General features: G+C 36.8%; 1 protein-coding gene and 1 non-coding gene across 2 annotated transcripts; one reads left to right on the top strand and one right to left on the bottom strand.

Annotated features, from left to right (window-relative positions):
• The first annotated feature begins 375 nt into the window (after positions 1 to 375).
• On the top strand, positions 376 to 476 carry MIR7990A (microRNA MIR7990a). Its single transcript, NR_127156.1, has one exon. It is a non-coding gene; the product is annotated as a microRNA MIR7990a (primary transcript).
• Positions 477 to 2,748: 2,272 nt separating this feature from the next.
• LOC102594153 (acetyl-coenzyme A synthetase, chloroplastic/glyoxysomal) lies at positions 2,749 to 18,521 on the bottom strand. The gene is made up of 18 exons (XM_006338691.2): positions 17,934 to 18,521; positions 17,686 to 17,829; positions 17,448 to 17,603; positions 17,209 to 17,331; positions 16,703 to 16,871; positions 13,437 to 13,519; positions 12,806 to 12,907; positions 12,644 to 12,732; positions 12,449 to 12,539; positions 11,967 to 12,080; positions 10,077 to 10,153; positions 9,901 to 9,979; positions 9,747 to 9,815; positions 8,269 to 8,444; positions 8,073 to 8,129; positions 4,655 to 4,745; positions 4,469 to 4,567; positions 2,749 to 3,133 (listed from the first exon to the last, which is right to left on the bottom strand). The coding sequence occupies exons 1-18, from the start codon at positions 18,372 to 18,374 to the stop codon at positions 2,948 to 2,950; spliced, it is 2,346 nt and encodes a 781-aa protein (XP_006338753.1). The 5' UTR covers positions 18,375 to 18,521; the 3' UTR covers positions 2,749 to 2,947.
• Positions 18,522 to 18,740: the final 219 nt, after the last annotated feature.

The following is an 18,740-nucleotide window of genomic DNA, read 5'->3' as shown; positions in this document are numbered from 1 at the left end:
AAAAATCTACTCAAACGGACATGTGAGGACAAAGTTATGATCGTTTGAAGTTACATAAATTTATAACTACTTTTTTTGAGTTTCAATCTTTAATATGGTGAAACTTCAAATAATCGTAACTTTGGGCTCGAATATCTGTTTAAAGTAATTATTATTTTTATTGTTCGTATTTTTTCGAAATGTATTTGAAAAACTCAACTCCTTTATTTGATTTTTTAGTTTTTTTCTTCTTATTATATTTCTACTTATATTGAATAAGTAAAAGACGATTATCGAAAAATTAGCTTAGTCAAACCGCCTTACGGCAGTTTGGTCGCGTAGATCTCAGGAAAATAACCAATTTCAAGAAAAAATCTATTCAAACGGACATCTGAGGCCAAAGTTATGACCATTTGAAGTTACATAAATATACAACTACTTTTTTTGTGTTTCAATCTTTAATATGCTGAAACTTCAAATGATCGTAACTTTGGCCTCAAATATCCATTTGACGAAATTCTTTTTTTTATTCTTCGTATTTTTTCGAGATCAATTTGAAAAACTCAACTCCTTTCTTTTATTTTTTAGTTTTTTTTTCTTATTATATTTCTACTTATATTGAATAAGTAAAATTGGCTTTGTCAAACCGCATTATGGCAGTTTGGTCGCTTAGATCTAGAAAAAATAACCAAATTCAAAACAAAAATCTCCTCAAATGGACATCCGAGGCCAAAGTTATGACCGTTTGAAGTTACATAAATATACAACTATTTTTTTTGAGTTTCAATCTTTAATATGCTGAAACTTCAAATGAACGTAACTTTGGGCTCGAATATCCGTTTGACGTAATTCTTTTTTTGATTCTTCGTATTTTTTCGAGATCTATTTGAATAACTCAACTCCTTTATTTGATTTTTTAGTTTTTTTTTCTTATTATATTTCTACTTATATAGAATAAGTAAAAGACGTTTATCAAAAAATTGGCTTAATCAAACCGCCTTACGATAGTTTGGTCGCGTTGATCTCAAAAAAATAACCAAATCCAAAAAAAAAATCTCCTCAAACGGACATCCGAGGCCAAAGTTATGACCGTTTGAAGTTACATAAATATACAACTACTTTTTTTGAGTTTCAATCTTTAATATGGTGAAACTTCAAATGATCGTAACTTTGGCCTCAAATATCCGTTTGACGTAATTCTTTTTTTGATTCTTCGTATTTTTTCGAGATCTATTTGAAAAACTCAACTCCTTTCTTTTATTTTTTAGTTTTTTTTTCTTATTATATTTCTACTTATATAGAATAAGTAAAAGACTTTTATAAAAAAATTGGTTCAGTCAAACCGTCTTACGGCAGTTTGGTCACGTAGATCTCGGAAATTTAACCAAATTCAAAAAACAAATCTACTCAAACGGACTTGTGAGGCCAAAGTTATGACCGCTTGAAGTTACATAAATATACAACTACTTTTTTTGAGTTTCAATATTTAATATGGTGAAGCTTCAAATGATCGTAACTTTGGGCTCGAATATCCGTTTGACGTAAAAAAAAAATTTGATTCTTCGTATTTTTTCGAGATCTATTTGAAAAACTTAACTCCTTTACTTGATTTTATTTTATGGATTGTGCTAAATAGTGTACTTTATTTGTAGGAGTAAATTGGTGTAAAGTTGAAGAAGTTTGGAGCTAAAATGAATTAAAGATGAAAGGTTGAAGAAGGAAATCAAACAGACAGCTTAATGGATTAAATTGAATATTATATATGAAGAATCTTTCCGAGGAGTGACCCCAAGTAGAAGTTAGAGAATAGTGAAGGAATTGATCCTTTCCTAAAGGATAAAGGACTTAGGACACAAACTAGAATTCAAATTGAATTGCAGTTAGTTGTTGTCAACTGGTCTAATTATTTATTTAAGAGTGCCAAAAGAAAAGAATGCAGGAATAAAATAATAAAATTGCTTACAGTAATTTGGAAAATTCCAGGACTGCAACATGCAATGAATCTCATGTATCGGCTTAGAACTAATTTTAGTCTTCAAGTTACTGGTTTACAGGGTTAATTGTATGAGTCGGGTCTCTCAACCTCTAGTCACCTACTTCAGTTAGCTGTCAAACTACATCATTGAGCGAGGATAAACAGGCCTAACTGGCGAGCATTTATATTTCATCATGTTTCGTAACCAAACAAGTTGTTCGTCCGGGCGTCACTCCTAAACACAAATCAACTCGTAATGGATGATCAAGTTTTCTATATTCTCTGGTCTATCTTCTCTCTCCTCTCTCGATTTTAAGAATAGATAATAGATTTATCTTATGGTGTGCAAGCATAAAATACTAAAACAAGAATATAGAAGTAACTGATAATGACAACCAACAATTAATTCATAAACCTTAAATAATCAACATTCAATCCGTAGCTACAGCCCCAAAACAAGGGCGTTTAGCCACTAATCTCTAAGTTGTGTACAAAAGGTACTACATTGGTAGTTTACCCATTTTTATCTGTGGGCTCCTTCCAACTTCCATTTTACACGTAATTGGCAACATATGAAGGCATATAGCACCTTCGATGTTATCATGATCATGTGGGCTCCATAGAAATCTACGTGTCCAACTCTTTGTTATCAAATATATTGAAACTGACTAAAAAGGAAAATAAAGCAAATACTTGAAATGGAGGAAGTAATTCTTTATCTAGATTCTAGAGCTCTAACGAAAAGGAATAATATTTCCAACAAAGTGATGAAAAGTGGCACAAGTAAACCGAAATAACATTGAAAAGAAAATCCACATCTTGGTATTTTATTTCTTGATTTTAAATGTAACCTGATCTTCAAAAGTGTGTTAACCATAAGTTGTTTCAAATTTGGAGGAAAAAGGTACTCACACTAAAACGGAAACAAAATACCAATCTCTAACAACACAGTTAGCTAAACCTCTAACTTCACTATATTTAGAAGTTGTTACTTTAGCAATCAGCAAGTGCAATAAGCTGATCAACCACAGTTGGGTCTGCAAGGGTACTAGTGTCCCCAAGCTCATCTAACTGCCTGGAAGCGATTTTCCTCAGAATTCTTCTCATTATTTTCCCACTTCTCGTCTTTGGAAGACCTGGTGCCCAATGTATCTTGTCTGGCGCTGCAAAAGCCCCAATCTGACATGTAAAATGGAAACTTCAAGCAGTGGTAACAACTTCATGCAGTTTCAAATATAAGGAGAATGCTAGTGTACATTCTGCAGTAAAAAATTATATGTTCATATTTATTTTATTAAAAAATAGACCATCTAGCTTAGTTGGTTGAGCGTAAGGCTCTTAACCTTGTGGTCGTGGGTAGGGATGGCAATGGAGCAGGGCAGACGCAAAACGGGGTGGGTAATAGTGTTTGTGGGGCAGTGCGGGTTGGTATTTTTGCGGGGCGGGTACAAAATATTTTTAAAGAAAAATATATGGGGTGGGGCGGGTATGGGTTAGGGTTTTCTTCTTCTTCTTCCATATGTGGAGTTGGATGGAAATATATGTTCACAATCATTTTTGGTGTTTCAACTTGTCTGTGCATATGGGCTGTGCAGAATTTGTTTTTTTTGTTAAAAATCTAACAATTAACAATGTGAGTTAAAAGATGTTAGTGCTTTTAATGATTTTTTAGTCAATTTGATGATATTTTAATCTTCCAGGTGCCGGCATTGAATAGTTCATATGATTTAAATAGGTACAAAAAAACATAAAGCTATGCGGGACGGGACGGATTTATGTAGAGTGTGGCGGGGTGGGGCAAGAAAAAATAATTGTGCTATGCGGGGCTGAGCGGGGTAAAGACTTAAACCCGCACCCGCACCAGCCCCTCCCATTTGCCATCCTTAGTCGTGGGTTGAAGCCCCATGGTGGGCGTGATAGATTTATCCTTTGTCTTTCGAAAATCAGGACTCATTAGCAGTGCTCTCTAACCTTTTTTTTTTTCTACTTTGGTGTTTGTACAAGCGCATGTATGTTTAAATAGGTAACTCCCTAAAGGAATAAAACTAATAATTCCTTGGTTTTCATTTTATCTTCTCCAAAAATCCAACGCAACCCTTTTTTCAAATATCCTACCCAATACCACGGGTTTAAGTGTCAGACCCGTCAAGGAGATGACTACTTATGCCAACTACTATTTCGGTACTGAAGTACAGAAGAAAAAAGCAACACACACACAAAAAAACTAGTCTTCTAAGAGATAAGAAGGGCATGGTCCCAACAACATTGCAATGGAAAGATGAGACTCTTAAAGCTTGAAGATTGGCACAAACACTCTTTGTAAAAGTCATAGCTTCAGTCCCATGGCAAGATTTTCTCTTCTTTTTGTTTTCATTTTCAATTAAGTTTGGAGGGTTTATTGGCAATTTTTATCCCATTTGTAGATAGTATTCAAGTAGCCTGTCTAAAAAAAAAAGAAGGAAAAACAGACAATACACACATGTTGAATTGCCAGAGAGAATGGAACAAATATACCTGATTCCTAACAACCACCACAAGACTTTTTCGCAGGTCATCGCTGTATGGAACACCTTCGACTAGAGTAACAAATGCATATATCCCCTGTCCTTTAACCTTTTACGCAGACTCCAAAAGAACAGATTAGAGTAGAGAAGGGAAAACTCCATTTAAACTCAGACGAGAACTAGACCATGAAAGTACCTCATGCTCCACACCAACCACAGCTGCTTCAGCACACTGAGGATGTGAAACTAGAGCAGATTCCACTTCGGCTGTGCCAATACGATGTCCACTGCATGTGTTAAAAATACTTCATACAACAAACAAGTAGAACTACCAGTTAAACTAGCTATAAGAAATAGTACCTGCAAACTACTCACTTCCAATTGAATTAGCACTATTAAAGATTACTTCCAGCATAAAAGACATTTCAAATTTTCAAAATTGAAAGTTGTAATGACCCTCCAGGTCATTTTTGCCTTAATGCCTCCTTTTCGTCGTTTAGAGCGTTCCTAAAGCAACCCCAAGTCATTTATGACTTGCTGACACTGACTGTGCGATCGCCTAGTCGTTCGTTTGGATTTTGTGTAGCTTTCCATGTTTTAGAAACCTTGAAGCTTGAAAACTGACTTTTAGTCAGTTCATCACGAAAACGGCCTCAAAATGGAATTCTGACAATTCCATCAGCTCCAAAATGGCCAAATTAGGCTAGAAGCATGGTTGACTCGAGTCCCGAGGCTTTCGGTGCGAGTTTAAACCATTTTTAGCATGTTAGCCTTGAAAATTGGCTAGCGATTGACTTTGGTCAACATTCTTGGAAAACGTGTTCGACTGAAAATTCTGACAGCGCGATTAGCCTCAAAATGTCGAGTTTGGTCTAGAATGACCTTTCGTTCGACTCCCGAGGCCTCCGGACTCATTCCGAGCCCCTAGGTGGATTTTGGTTTAAAATGGCCTTTGGAAGTGGGACCCACTTTTTATCGAGATGACCTCTAATGGAAATTTCGACTGCGTCGTTGAGTCCGGAATGTCAAATTTAGTAGGGTAGCATACCTATTTTATTTTTATCGGATTCCGAACGAATTTCGAGCACCCCGTCGGCCGTCGGAGACCTTAAAAAAAAGATAGGAAAAGCTGAAATCTGGTGCATCCCTTTTAGCGACCAGATTTTGGGCTTTTAACGACCAGATTCGTCTTTTAAAAGTCCCATTTCAGCCTCATTCTCAACTTCAAACCTTCATAACTCTCTCATTTCAAGTCCGATTTTAGTGATTCTCAAAGCTATCTTGAGTGGTTTTTCGAGGGGAACGCGTTGGCGTGGTTGGAATTCGTATTTGAAGCTTCGTTGGAGGTAGGAATTATGATTTAGCTGCTGCCATAGCTCATTTTCGAGCTCAATTTTGGGAATTTTGAAAGGTGATTTCTTGGCCTATTTTAGGTCCGAATTTGGTGATTCAAGAGCCTAGATTGTGGGGGGGTTTCGTGAGGATCGTCGTGGTGTGGTTGGTTTTAGCAGTTGGACCCTCGTTTCTGGTAATTTCTTGTAAATAGCTGCTGCCATTGTTGTCCTTAGTGTAACTTTGAGTTTTTCGTTGCATGTTCGTGTTGGGACTGTTCCGAGCCCCGAATTGTGTTCCAATTTGGAACACAAGTTCGGAGAGCTGTTTAGAACCTATTTTTGGGGTCAATTTCGGAATTTCTAGCACGGTTCCACTTTCCCCGTTTTACCCCGAAATTGGTATGTCTCCATTTCTTGCGATTTTAGTGTCTAAACAACCATAATAACGTTGTGATTCTATTTTTGATAGTGTGGCAGCGTTCCAAAGGCATTCGGAAAGGGAAAGCTCCGAAAAAGTGATTTTGGAACGCGCGTGATCGGCCTACAGGTAGGCTATAGCCTACCCTCTCTTAGATTGAGCTCGAGAATGTGAATGCATGTCGATTAGTTGGGATTTGGGTTGGGTAGTTATTGAATCATGCATATGTGAGTAGAAATCATGTTTTCGGCCTATTTCGGGAATTATCGGGTAATTGTGAGTATGCTATGTGTTATTAATTGACCCTCTTTCCTATGTGGAGTATATGTAGGCTTGATTACTGTTTATTGAAACATGTTGGGCCTTAGTTTAGGTTTGACTAGGACTTGCCTTAGAAATGCATGATTCGGAACCGATAGGCCTTAGTTTTACCCCGATGTCTCTCAGCCGACTTAGATCCCTATAGACTGGTGTAGCAGACTTGAGTCTGATAGTTTGGGCCTTACCTAGGCGACACGCTTGCTCCGACGATAGTTATACTTATTTCTCCGATACTACGGCTTCACGAGTTACGTCGGCAACATTGGGTTTCCGCTCCGTGATTTGAAGTTGGTTTTCGATTCGGTTCCAAGGACTTACATTGATTGGCTAAGTGTGGACGGCGTTCCACGGACATTTATGATTATGGATCGATTGGGACTCTTTCAGCAGCTACATTGGCACCTTTGTCGATCATCCGGATCTAAGTTCCGGCCTCGACCTCATTGATATCTTCGAAGAGCATCCGGTTCAACGTCCAGCCTCGATCTTACGGATACTTATATAGAGCATCCGATTAGAGGTCCAGCCTCAGTTACTTGATACTTGTAATTGGTTACTTGGGTACTTTTGGAGAGCATCCGATTAGAGGTCCGGCCTCAGTTACTTGATACTTGTGATTGGTTACTTGGGTACTTCTGGTGAGCATCCGGTTCGAGATCCAGCCTCCGTACTGTTAGATTCTACTAATTGGGGTTCAGGTTCTGGTTCAATGTTCTCCGGTCTTGGGTTCTCAGATGCAGTTCTCTTTAGTTATAGTTATTCTGTGTACTCGTCGGGCTTATAGGGGTCCGTTCGGGTTTTTATTTAAACTTGCGCACAAGTTTACTTTCTGGGCTTATAGGGGTCCAGTTAAGTGTAGTTAGCTTATAAATTACTTTAGTTAGTTCTTTCTACACTCGTGTGCATTCCATTGTTTACTTAGACTTCCGTTCTTGACCTCTGTTTGTGTTATTCCTTCTTTTCATATTGCATTTACTTTTCAAGTTCACTCGGCCTATAGTACCTGTTGTTTTGGTACTCATACTACGCTCTGCATCTGTTTTCATGATGTAGGTCCGAGCACTAGTGGCCAGCGTTGATATCCAGCTTGGAGCAGTTTGATTCGGAGACGGGGGTGAGCACACGGCATTTTGTACTATTTCAGTCTCCATTTGTATATAAAATTGTCTTTTGCCTTTCGAGACAGTCCAGTTTCTGTGGTCCACTTTGGGGACTTGTACTCGTTTTGTTAGTAGCTCTGTACTAGTAACTTCCAGGTTCTGGGAGGAATCTTTACTTGTATATATATGTTTTGGTTTGCTTCCGCATGTTTATATTGTTATCTTAAATTTTGCCTACTCTTGTTTAGTTTCTGCCCTCAGACCCATTACTTGTTGTTCCCCGTTACGGGTTAGCTTACCTACTGGTGGGTTATAGTAGGTGCCATCATGACTCGAGAAATAAAGCCGTGACAGTTTCCCAAAAGAATTTCCTTTGTTCCTCTTATTCTTTCAAACTCTAATTAGGCTCTGAGAATATGAAAATTCATATGCAAACTATACCTCACATTAATCACATCATCTACTCTTCCGGTGAGCCAGTAGTAACCATCTTTGTCCCTGAAACAGAAATTTGAACATGACAAAGGAAAAATCAGTCAAAACTGCTTCAAGTAATCAGAAGGAAAACAAATTATGCTTATACGTCCCTTATGACAATGTATATAGACAACAAGGAGTGTACTTCAGTAGAAAATACCTGCTGCAGCCATCACCACTGAAATAATAGCCCGGGAAGGCACTAAAATATGTGGTTTCATATCTCTCATGATCCCCATGAAGTGTTCGGAATGCCCCAGGCCACGAGCTTTTCACGCACAGATACCCACTGCACTCACCTTCAATCTCAACACCTTTCTCATCCACTATTACTGGCTGCATGATTTTAGACATCATGATCATATGTTGGAGAAAGCGCAAGGACCATATTTTAGAGGGTTTTCCTTGATCCACATTATCATGATAAATAAAGAAACAAGTGTTGCATGACTCCAAGAGTCATCATGTGTTAAATCTTAAATATATATTGCGTGGCATGGGTGACACAATCACATACTTGGACATTGGCTTCTACAAGAATATCATCCTACAAGAGGAAACACATAAAACCTCCCATAAACTTGGCAGCACAACTTACTTTAGCACTTAAACTACACGGGCGTTTAAATACCCCCTAACATCTTTCAAGTGATTTAAACACCCCCTAAGGGATGACATGGCAGAGAGAGCGTGTACTCTACTAAAAGCACGTGAAAAAAAAGGCTGAATTTTGTAAGCTCCTATGCAAGCCTTTTTTTATTGGTCAATATATAACTAATAGTTTATATAGTTTCTCTTGATATATTTACTCTTTAAAAAATATGTAAGTTTTCTTACTTAGAGGTAAATGAAATTTGTGGGTCCCCTTTTTAATTTCTTTGAAAAAAAAATCTTTTCATTTTGTTGTCTTCCTCAATACCTCTTTCTCCATTGAAACACCTCCTCCTCCATCTTCATCCCCACCTCTATCCACAATTTTCATTTCACTAGTCCTTTAATAATTTGTAATATTCAATACCAATGTCATTTTATTGACGTCGATTTCACTCTATATTATTGATGTCGATTTTGCAAATGTAAACTTTCTTCAATTTTGAGTGACCCATTTTGATTTCTAGATCCATTCAAATATTTCTCATAGTTCGATGAAGATAATGTGAATATTATAGTGAATTTTCTTCTTTAAAGTTATTTAAAAAATGTTGAATAGTGAAGAAGAAGAAAAGAAAGTATTGAAGATTGAAATGGTGAACAACAAGGAAGAAGAGGGGGGGGGGGGCAGTATGTATTTATAAATTAATTTAATTGGTGTAATTAATTTTAAAAAGTGTTTGAGAAAAAATGGTGAATAAGTAAAAAAGAAATAAAAATTAATGATGTGGTGCCTACATGGTTATGACGTGATGCTTACGTGGCTATGATGTGGCAGGTGAGAGTGGTGTTATGATCTCAGGGTGGAAAAAATCACTTCAAAGTTGTTAAGAGGGATATTTAAACGCCCGTGTAGTTTAAGTGCTAAAGTAAGTTGTGCGGCCAAGTTTAGGGTTTTTTTTTATGTGCTTTCTCTTCCTACAATACAAAATAAAAGATTGGTTTCTAATCATACTTGGTGATCTGTTTATTATCTCAAGTAGGTACCTGGACTCCAAAGAAAGGAAAAGTAGCAGAACCAGGTTTCTGCGGCCACGCTCCTGGTAAAGGAGTAATCTAGAAGGAAATAATTAAGACTGAAGTAAGATATTAATTTTTCGGTGAGTGATAATAATGATGAAATAAGCAGTAACTGAGAGACCATGAAGCCACCGGTTTCTGTTTGCCACCATGTATCAGATATGGGGCACCTTGCATCACCTATCACATTGAAAAACCACCTGCTCAAAGACAAACAGAAACTTGAAGATGGCAGCTCGTGGATGTCTTATTTAGAGGAAAAAGAACACACAAAAGATCTATATGTATAGTTGACACCTCCATGCACTTGGATTAATAGGCTCACCCACACTTCCAAGCACCCGTAAAGATTTGCGTGAATATCGAGAGACATGCTGAAAAGTCAAATAAACAAATATATATATATATAAGCTATGCCATTTGTATTTGTTGATATTAAGTTATAATCAATGTTTTAAAAAGCAAAAGCATGGAGTTTTATTTTTTCTATTTGATGAAATAAGTATATTATTATATGAATGGGAACACCTCACAGACAAGGTGCATATATAAAGCATGAAATTTTCATACCAAAGCATGAATTAATATGAATAACATCCAATCTGTAGTCTATGTTACTCGAACTCTTCAAAAATACAAACGGATGCATGTCGGACCCTTTAGTGCATTTTCAGAGGATCCAACGCGGGACATACAGTTGAACGAGGGATACACAAGGATGAATAAGGTAAATTATCTTTCCACTCTTTTAGAAAGGTTACATTGACATTTCCTTGTTTTATTCATTTCCAAGTATCTTTCTTAATAGATGAAATCTTTTACCTTTTCTTTTTGGATAAAGTCTTAAATTTCATTCAAAGAAGAGCAAAACATGCCCGTATACAAGAAGTATACCAAAAAGATAACCTTAGAAAAGATATGGTTCTAGAAAAGACATCCAATATAATGTACATCCTCATGGGAGCACCAAGAAGAAATAAGGGATAAGGGGCTATTCCTCAAGTATACGAAATCCTTACTCCCACAAAGCTCTCCTACTTTTCTCTCCACATAGTCCATATAAGTTCTAGCGGAGCAACATCCCATGTTAAGCATTGTTTCTTTCACAGTGTTCTCATCACTCACTCAAGTTCAAACTATCTCATAATTTCCCACCACAAATGAGATGTTATCCAATATACAAAGGAGGTGATTCACATCTTTAGTTGAGTCTTCATACATGATGCACCAACATAAGTAACCTTCTTCTTCTGCAAGTTCTCTACTATCAAGATCACTCCTTGAGCAACTAACCAAGTTAGAAAACACGCTTTCTCGGTACCCTAAGGATCCATATCAAGATATGTCAAAAAGTTGACTCCTTAATCAAAAGCTTCTCGTACTTGACACAAAAATCTTCATTTCCATGCCCCTAACTCCATACATCTTGAATATCCTATGAATTTCTTTGTTGGTGAAGCAAATCGACCAAAATATGAAATTCTTCAACCTCCCAATTTTGCAAGTTTCTCCTAAACCTCAAAAATCTTAAAATCACTTCTATCCACTGTGGACTCAATAATTGTAGGATTGATGTGTTTTTTGTGCATGAAATTCTTAGATGTTTGGAAATGTAATTCTCAAAATGTTGTTCCACCACCATCCATGTCTCCAAAAACTCATCCTATTCCCATCACTTATCTTGAATGAAATATTCCCATAAAGTTCATTTCTCATATAAGAGTTAAAGTAGTTTGTTAAGCTCTCTATTACCCAATATTGCAAATTTCTCGTGAACTCGTACGAAAGCACAAAAAGTGCCTCAGATACAAGAAACTATATGTCATGGACAAATATAAAATGCCTTTCCATCAAATCAATTCTTCAAGTATATAAATAATCATGAATGCCAAGCCAATCAATCTTTTCTTTTTCTAAATTTAATCATAAAAAGAACACCCGATAAATAGATTTTTCCATTTCCTTGAGTTATATTTTCAGGCTTTTCAAGCATGCTACATGATACCTCAATAGGACTTAAGCTCTTGTACAAAGCCAATGAGTGCTTGTTGTTTGCGTAACCACTAGACCAGCTCTATAATTGCCCTTTAAACGATGGTAATTTTAACTACATACAACGAAAAGTACATTCGCAGTACCGAAAACAACCATCTAGATATCAATGAAAATAAGTAGACATATACTTGCCTCGTCTCCCTCACGCATCAGAGATCTCACCAGTGTTGGAGCTGTATAAAATATTGAAACCTTATACTTATCAACAATATCCCAACAACGCCCGACATCGGGATAATTTGGGGCCTACAAATAAAAATAACAAAATGTTAGAAAGAAGATGCTAGGCAAGTGGAAGCCCTGCCTTCACAAGGTTACACATTTTTATCAAACTGTATGTTGTTCCCAATTTGTATTAAAGATTGTGAGTAATTCACGGAAAATCATTTTATGTATTAGATTTCTACCTTTTGGCGATCTGCTCGTATACGAGATATTTCTCATTATTAATAAAACTATTTAATTTATAGAAAAAATGGAAATACCAGAGAAAGAAAACTAAAATTAAATTATTCAAACTTGTCTTTTATTTAAACTACTTTTGCTAAATGATTTCACTTAATCAAGATATATTTGGACAAACAGGTTATGTTTGGTAATAATAAAATAAATACCCCTTCAAAAACCACAACAGTTGCTCCATTTAGCAAAGGTCCATAGGTTACATAACTATGCCCAGTAATCCAACCACAGTCAGCTGTACACCTACAAATATTGAAAATATCCAAGTAAAATGCATTTCAAGAATTTTGACCTAGTTTTAGAATAATGAACTAAAGTATAGAAGAAAGAGTAGTTCTTGGAATTACCAATATATGTCTGTCGGCTTGTAGTCAAATGCATACTTGAATGTAGTAGCAGTGTACACCATATATCCTCCCGTTGTATGCAAGACACCCTTAAAATAAAATGAAAAATATAAGACATTAAAGATGTGAAAAAAAAGAGTGCAACTCCAAGAAGCATGAAACCTTAGGCTTTCCGGTACTCCCACTAGTGTAAAGCAGGAAAAGGGGATCTTCCGCATCAACCCACTCCACATCACATGTTACTGGATATTTCAGAATAACATCCTGGAACCACGCAAGCAAATTGGACTCAACAGATCAATAAGAAGTGAAATTCAGAAGGAATACAAGAGCTTAGCAGCCTAATATTGACTGTATGGTCCAGATATACAATTGTCATGTACATTGGACTATAAAAATAAGGTAAATTGACAAGACACATACAAGGAGAAGAGTTGTCATCCAAAAAAATAAGGAGAAGACAACAATGAAAAACATAAAAAATGTTTGCAGTTGTGACACCCAACATAACTGTGTGCTCATTAACAGAATCCACAATTACTTAATATATCTGCCAGACAACCAAGCTCATTACAAAATTCAGAGTTTTGTACATATATCTTGCAAGCAATAACTCTTCTGAACATCTGCAGAAATCGACATTACAATTAGAAAATGAAAAATATTTACATGAATCCTAACTATGAGGTACAAAAGAATATAAGAAAGGTATGTCTGAGAGAGATCTCTGCAACTACAGAAGCTTCAAAGTTAAAGGGGTATCAATTCTCTAATTAAGCAAGGTATTGCTAACCTGCCACCAAATGTCTCTCCCCTTGGTCCATTTAGTCATTTCCTTTTTCATTGCTGAATCATTTTCATATGTCAAACACACATCTGCAAGGTGAAATAAGAAATGGAGATGGAAACCTATAAACCCTTGTAATGTAAACATATGTTGTAAAAATAGATTTCCAGTTAATGAAAAAGAGATAGATATTGGGTGCATAGTCCAGAGTTTCAAACTGTGCGCTAGCTGGCCCTCGGTGATTTCTTAGTTATAAAACCAAAAAAAAGATGTATATAATCAACCAAGTTTCTACACCGGCCTCCTTCACCCTCAACAATATCAATTACTATTGTGAACACAAAAACCTATCTCTAAAGTGGAGCCTAGTTTAAGCTGTCAAACAAGTGATGATTGAATGAAAGAAAAACCACTAGTAGGGATATAGATGGAGTCTCGCTCAGTAAAGAGAGTTGTAGGCAAGAAGCAATTCCCTATCTTGGCCGCGGGCAAGCTTCCTTAGAAGACTCTGAAGCTTTTTCCTTTTTTAGAGAGTCAGTCTATTTTTCGATAAAGTGAATGCTTGAATAAATAATCCTACACACATACATGGTTTTCTACGAGAAAAGGCATCCAACGCAGTCAGGCAAGTAAGCACCACATTGTTAACATTCTCTCTCGTATTCTAGTATATGACGTACCAACTAATGCAAATTGTCCTTGTCACTTTTTTTTTTGAGAAAGATTGTCCTTGTCACTTTGTTCTCAACTCTTCTCACCTCCTGGGTGAGACAAGCTACCTTTAGCTAGGAGCCTCTTTTCCTTCTGCTCAGCTCCCCGAAAACAACGTTCGATTTGCATGTGTTAAGCATATAGCTAGCGTTCCTTCTGAGCCAGGATCAAACTCTTCTTTTGAGTATGATTGGGTTTCTATGCTTTTCCCAGATAATGCGGGTTAAGAGTGAAGCTATCGCGCCTAAGGCGAAAGACTCTGTTCGGCTCGATAGGTGGTAGGCTCAGAACAAGAGGATAAAGACAAGGGGGAAGTTTAGTTATTAAGGTAAGGATAAGATAAAGAGAGGAAATATATATATAACTATTATTTAGTTAGACTAGTGACCAATAGCTAAAGAAAGTGAAAGAAGTAGAATCAAGCCATTCATCTGAAAAAAACTTTTTGCTTTATTTGCCCAATGGGCTGAATGGAGGAAGGAATGCGTTTTTGAGTTTGATTGGTGGAGATGGATCCAGCGACTGCTGAAAGACTCAAAAAGAAAATGAAAAACATCGATACCGACGGCAGCAAACCCTGGATGCCCCGGACCATTTTGAAGCGTTGGCTAAGATCAAGCTCCTCTATCTCATGAGATAGATGCTGTCGTTTTGGTCTTGGGGCGATCCCGGCAACCCCATGCGGAAGAAAGTAGCCGACTATCATCAACCAGAAGCCACTCTCCGGGGAACCCACTTCGAACTACTTATTCCCATTGAGTGTTATATACTCCCCTATGTCTTGTATATTCGGGAGTACTTTAGCATCTTCAATAGTCAACATTCCTTTTGCATATCCATAGTTTTTCAATAGGCTTCTGTACTTTCTAGAAGCAGCAGATGATAAGGCAGCCTTCAAAGTAGATAGCATCACCCAGTGATTCCAAAGAGATTCATGAGCATATATTCCAGAGTTTGTTACCGCATAAGAGATGTTTATATTCTGTTTCATGCTTCTTTAAGCAGTTTGAACCACTTGTGATGCTCTCTTTATTTGTATGTTGATGCTCAATAATTTGGTCTCAATTCATTCATGAGACCTAACCTAAAGCAAAATATGTATACCCCTTTATGAAGAATCATTTACTGCCATTGCCAGTTATTAGCTCTCCGTTCTTTATTAAGTCTTCCCATCCAATATTTGCATCATCCCAAATGATAAACCAAGAGAAATGAGCAACATCAGGCCAAATGGGTAATGCCACATCTTGGGTGGGGGCTAATACTGCTTGCTACTCTAAATTACCATCAGTGTGTCAAATATGACCACGTATTTGTGCAAATAACATTCTAATTGGTCTTCAACTTGAAGAGTAAATGTTGTCCAACCAATCAACATTAGTTCAATTAGGCTGAAATCTCGTTACTCCCTGGACTTATGTTGTGAATGTAAAGTCTACACATCTCCCTTTTGCTGATGGTGTAAAGCACAAATAGTAAATTATAAACAATATATGCCCTGTACAAGTATGACGATCAAACTGATCAAGTTGGACAGTCCAAGATCCTATCTTGTTCTCTTAAACCCTCCACTTTGTGTAATGATTTTTTACATGGATTAATTATTTTGAAATTGGTAACATGATTTTTTACATGGATTAATTTGCCCGTTTAATCAGGAAATGGAAATCACAATGCATCGCTTGACATCCGATCAATAATCTACTAAGACGCCACTGTCCTAAAACTTCACCACTGTATGAAAAACTATGATACTTATTTGTAATGAGGTAGATAATTTTATTGTTAATTTGAAAATCTCCTCTATACAAGTAACAAAAACATACCCCGTGAAATCCCACAGGCCACAAGTGAGGTCTGGGGAGGGTAGAATGTACACAGACCTTACCACTACCTCGTAGAGGTAAAGAAATTGTTTCCAAAAGACCATCAGCTCAGATGTCCTCTATACGAGTAGTATATGAAAAAATAGAGAATCTACAACATAATATGAATCTCCACAAACAACACCCAATCTTCTGTACACATTGGAATTTAATGGGTGCACCAAAAAGAAATTAGGAATGAAAGGTTATTCCTCAAATGTGCATAGTCGTTCTTTACCCATCAAAAGCTCTCCTATTTCTTTACATCCACAAAACCCACGTAAGTGCTAGTAGGAAACATCCCACTTTTTGATACGACAATTTGATTTACGAGTAGACAAGTGAGTTGCTAACCAATTTACAAGATATTCGACTGGTGCAAATTACTTCCTGCACCATGAAAGTCCACTTTGTTCATTTGTGAAATAAATTTTTGGAAAGATATGGTTTATCCCAGTAAGAAAGCATATTCTAGTTAATTCGTTAGTGATTAAAATAATCAACACACGCGAATCCCAATTGACAGCCACGAAAATTGAAGTTGTCAACAAAAGATAATGACAATGAACATATAATGATGGGTTTGACAAGCGTTCAATATTTGGCTCATGAAATTATAATAAGTGTTTGCTACAAATTGCACTATAAAAATATTGAGAAAATTAAATGAAAATAGAGATTTGATTATCTTCTCACCTGTAACGATGCCCTTCTGAGCAGATTCTAGAAGGGCACTATCAACAATTTCTTTGAGATAAATAATCTTGGACCCCCTCCTAACAGCATTGCATGTTATGACAACCTTCGGTCTGCAATCTATGATCCTTTGAGCAAGAGATTCAGCTGAGAAACCAGCAAACACAACCTGAAGTATAAAACAACCTGGATTATGATGTTTCCTACCCTATGTATCTAGTGATTACAAAGGAGGAAGATATGAAATGTTGTTTGCTCAAATTAAAGGTCATTGTTCACTTAGTAAGAATCAATTTGACAATTTTATGGAGTGAAATTGGACGATAACTTATGTGTGGTGTTAAAGACAAATATAGGCATTGGAATGCAACGCTAAGAAGAAAGCTTTAATAAGAATCCAAATTTAAATGAAAAAACAAGTCCAAAGATGATGAAGATTTAACTCAAAAAGGGGAGCGAACATTCAATTTGAAACAAAAGAGAATATAAATTAGACTAACTATTACCGAGTGAATGGCACCAATACGAGCACAAGCAAGCATTGCAATTGGTAGCTCCATAAGCATGGGTAAGTAGATGACAACTGCATCACCCTTGTGGACTCCAACATCTTTCAAATAATTTGCTAGCTGGTAAAAAACAATATTAGAAACTTCTACTATATTTTTGCACATTGTTTTATAAGAGGAAAAATTAAAATATATAAGTTTGTATGTGGAACAGGACGAAGAATGCCAAAGAAAACCTGGCAAACTCTAGCCAAGAGTTGATTGTACGTCATAGAACTATCAAGACCAGGTTCATTTCCTTCCCAGTAAATTGCTGTTTTGTCACCCTTTCCAGACTCGATGTTTCTATCCAAGCAGTTGTAGCAGATATTTGTCATTCCACCCTTGAACCACTGTTAAGAAACAATGGCGGACACTAAGAAAAACAAAAGTTGGTAACAAGTTTTTGAGAGATAAAATGGATAGGTCACTGACCTCGATCTTGATTTTCCCCTTTCGAACATCAAAATTCTCATGGTAAACCTGCTGGCCCCATTTCTCTCTCCAGTAAAATTCTGATGCAATGTCAGACCAGAATCCTGAGGGATCGTGGACCGACCTTTGATACATCTCCAAATACTAAACAGAAGATTGAAGGGTCAAAATTTTCCATGATAAGGTCTAATTGGAAGCAAGTCTTAGATATATAGATTGAAGAAAAGATGATGAGGTATGGAAGGAACCTTCTGAGGAGAAGAAACATGAGACTGGCTAGAGAAATCTTCGCTGGGAAAGACGAGATCATCCTCCTCGGAAGCAAGTGCCTCGCCTAAGATAAGAGCATTCAATCTGGTTATCCTGCCGGCTCCGGAAGGCAAGTGGGCCATGGATTCCACATGGCGCAAGTGATTGGATGTCGTCAAGTTCTTCCTTGGACTAACAGTAATCGATGACGACAATGAAGCAGTGAACGGGTCTTCCATCCTCACCAAGGGACTGCCCCCGAATTCAGACGGTAAGCGAGAAAGGAACGTGAAGGAAGGCCTCTTGACGCTGATTGACGGTCTGTTCAGCGGGGACTTGGCAGTGGGAGAGATCGGAAACAGAGATTTTGAAGTATAAATACAGCTAGTGCTGTTAATAATAGTGGTATTGTTGCTATGATGGGTCGTCCTTCCTTCCATAACTATTTTTATGGTGCTTCCCTATTTAGCAGGGAATACTAGTTTTCTACTGGAAAAATAATGAAGCTGAAAAAACTTCTTGTGTGCCTTTAAGTTCTTTGTTTTTATTATTTTAGGAAAATGGATTAAAATCTCTATAACTTATTTTGTTGTTTTCATACTCTAATCAATAAATGGCTAAAATTGCCTTTTGTTTTCAATTTCGGCTTAAGAAAGTTTTGAATTCGTCCAATAATACGATGAATCCGCCAATGAAGACAAGATGATAATGAAGAATCTCCCATTAAAGGAAATTTCATCAATATGATATTTTTAGCATGGAAGATTAAGTTTTCATCCTTTTTTTTTTTTTATGAAATCATGATA

The sequence above is a fragment of the Solanum tuberosum genome, unplaced genomic scaffold (assembly GCF_000226075.1).
Source record: "Solanum tuberosum cultivar DM 1-3 516 R44 unplaced genomic scaffold, SolTub_3.0 scf00004, whole genome shotgun sequence".
NCBI lineage: Eukaryota > Viridiplantae > Streptophyta > Magnoliopsida > Solanales > Solanaceae > Solanum > Solanum tuberosum.
Note: the sequence above shows the minus strand (reverse complement) of the source record. Positions and strands in the feature narration are given on the sequence as shown.

Bases quoted from the DNA above. Each gene is read 5' to 3' on its own strand.
- LOC102594153 (XM_006338691.2), bottom strand. From the start codon at position 18,374: ATGGAAGGAAGGACGACCCATCATAGCAACAATACCACTATTATTAAC. The intron at 13,520-16,702 runs GTGAGAAGATAA...TTCACCTTGCAG, and splicing joins TCAGAAGGGCATCGTTACAG to ATGTGTGTTTGACATATGAA. The intron at 12,733-12,805 runs GTTTCATGCTTC...TTTTATTTTAAG, and splicing joins GGAGTACCGGAAAGCCTAAG to GGTGTCTTGCATACAACGGG.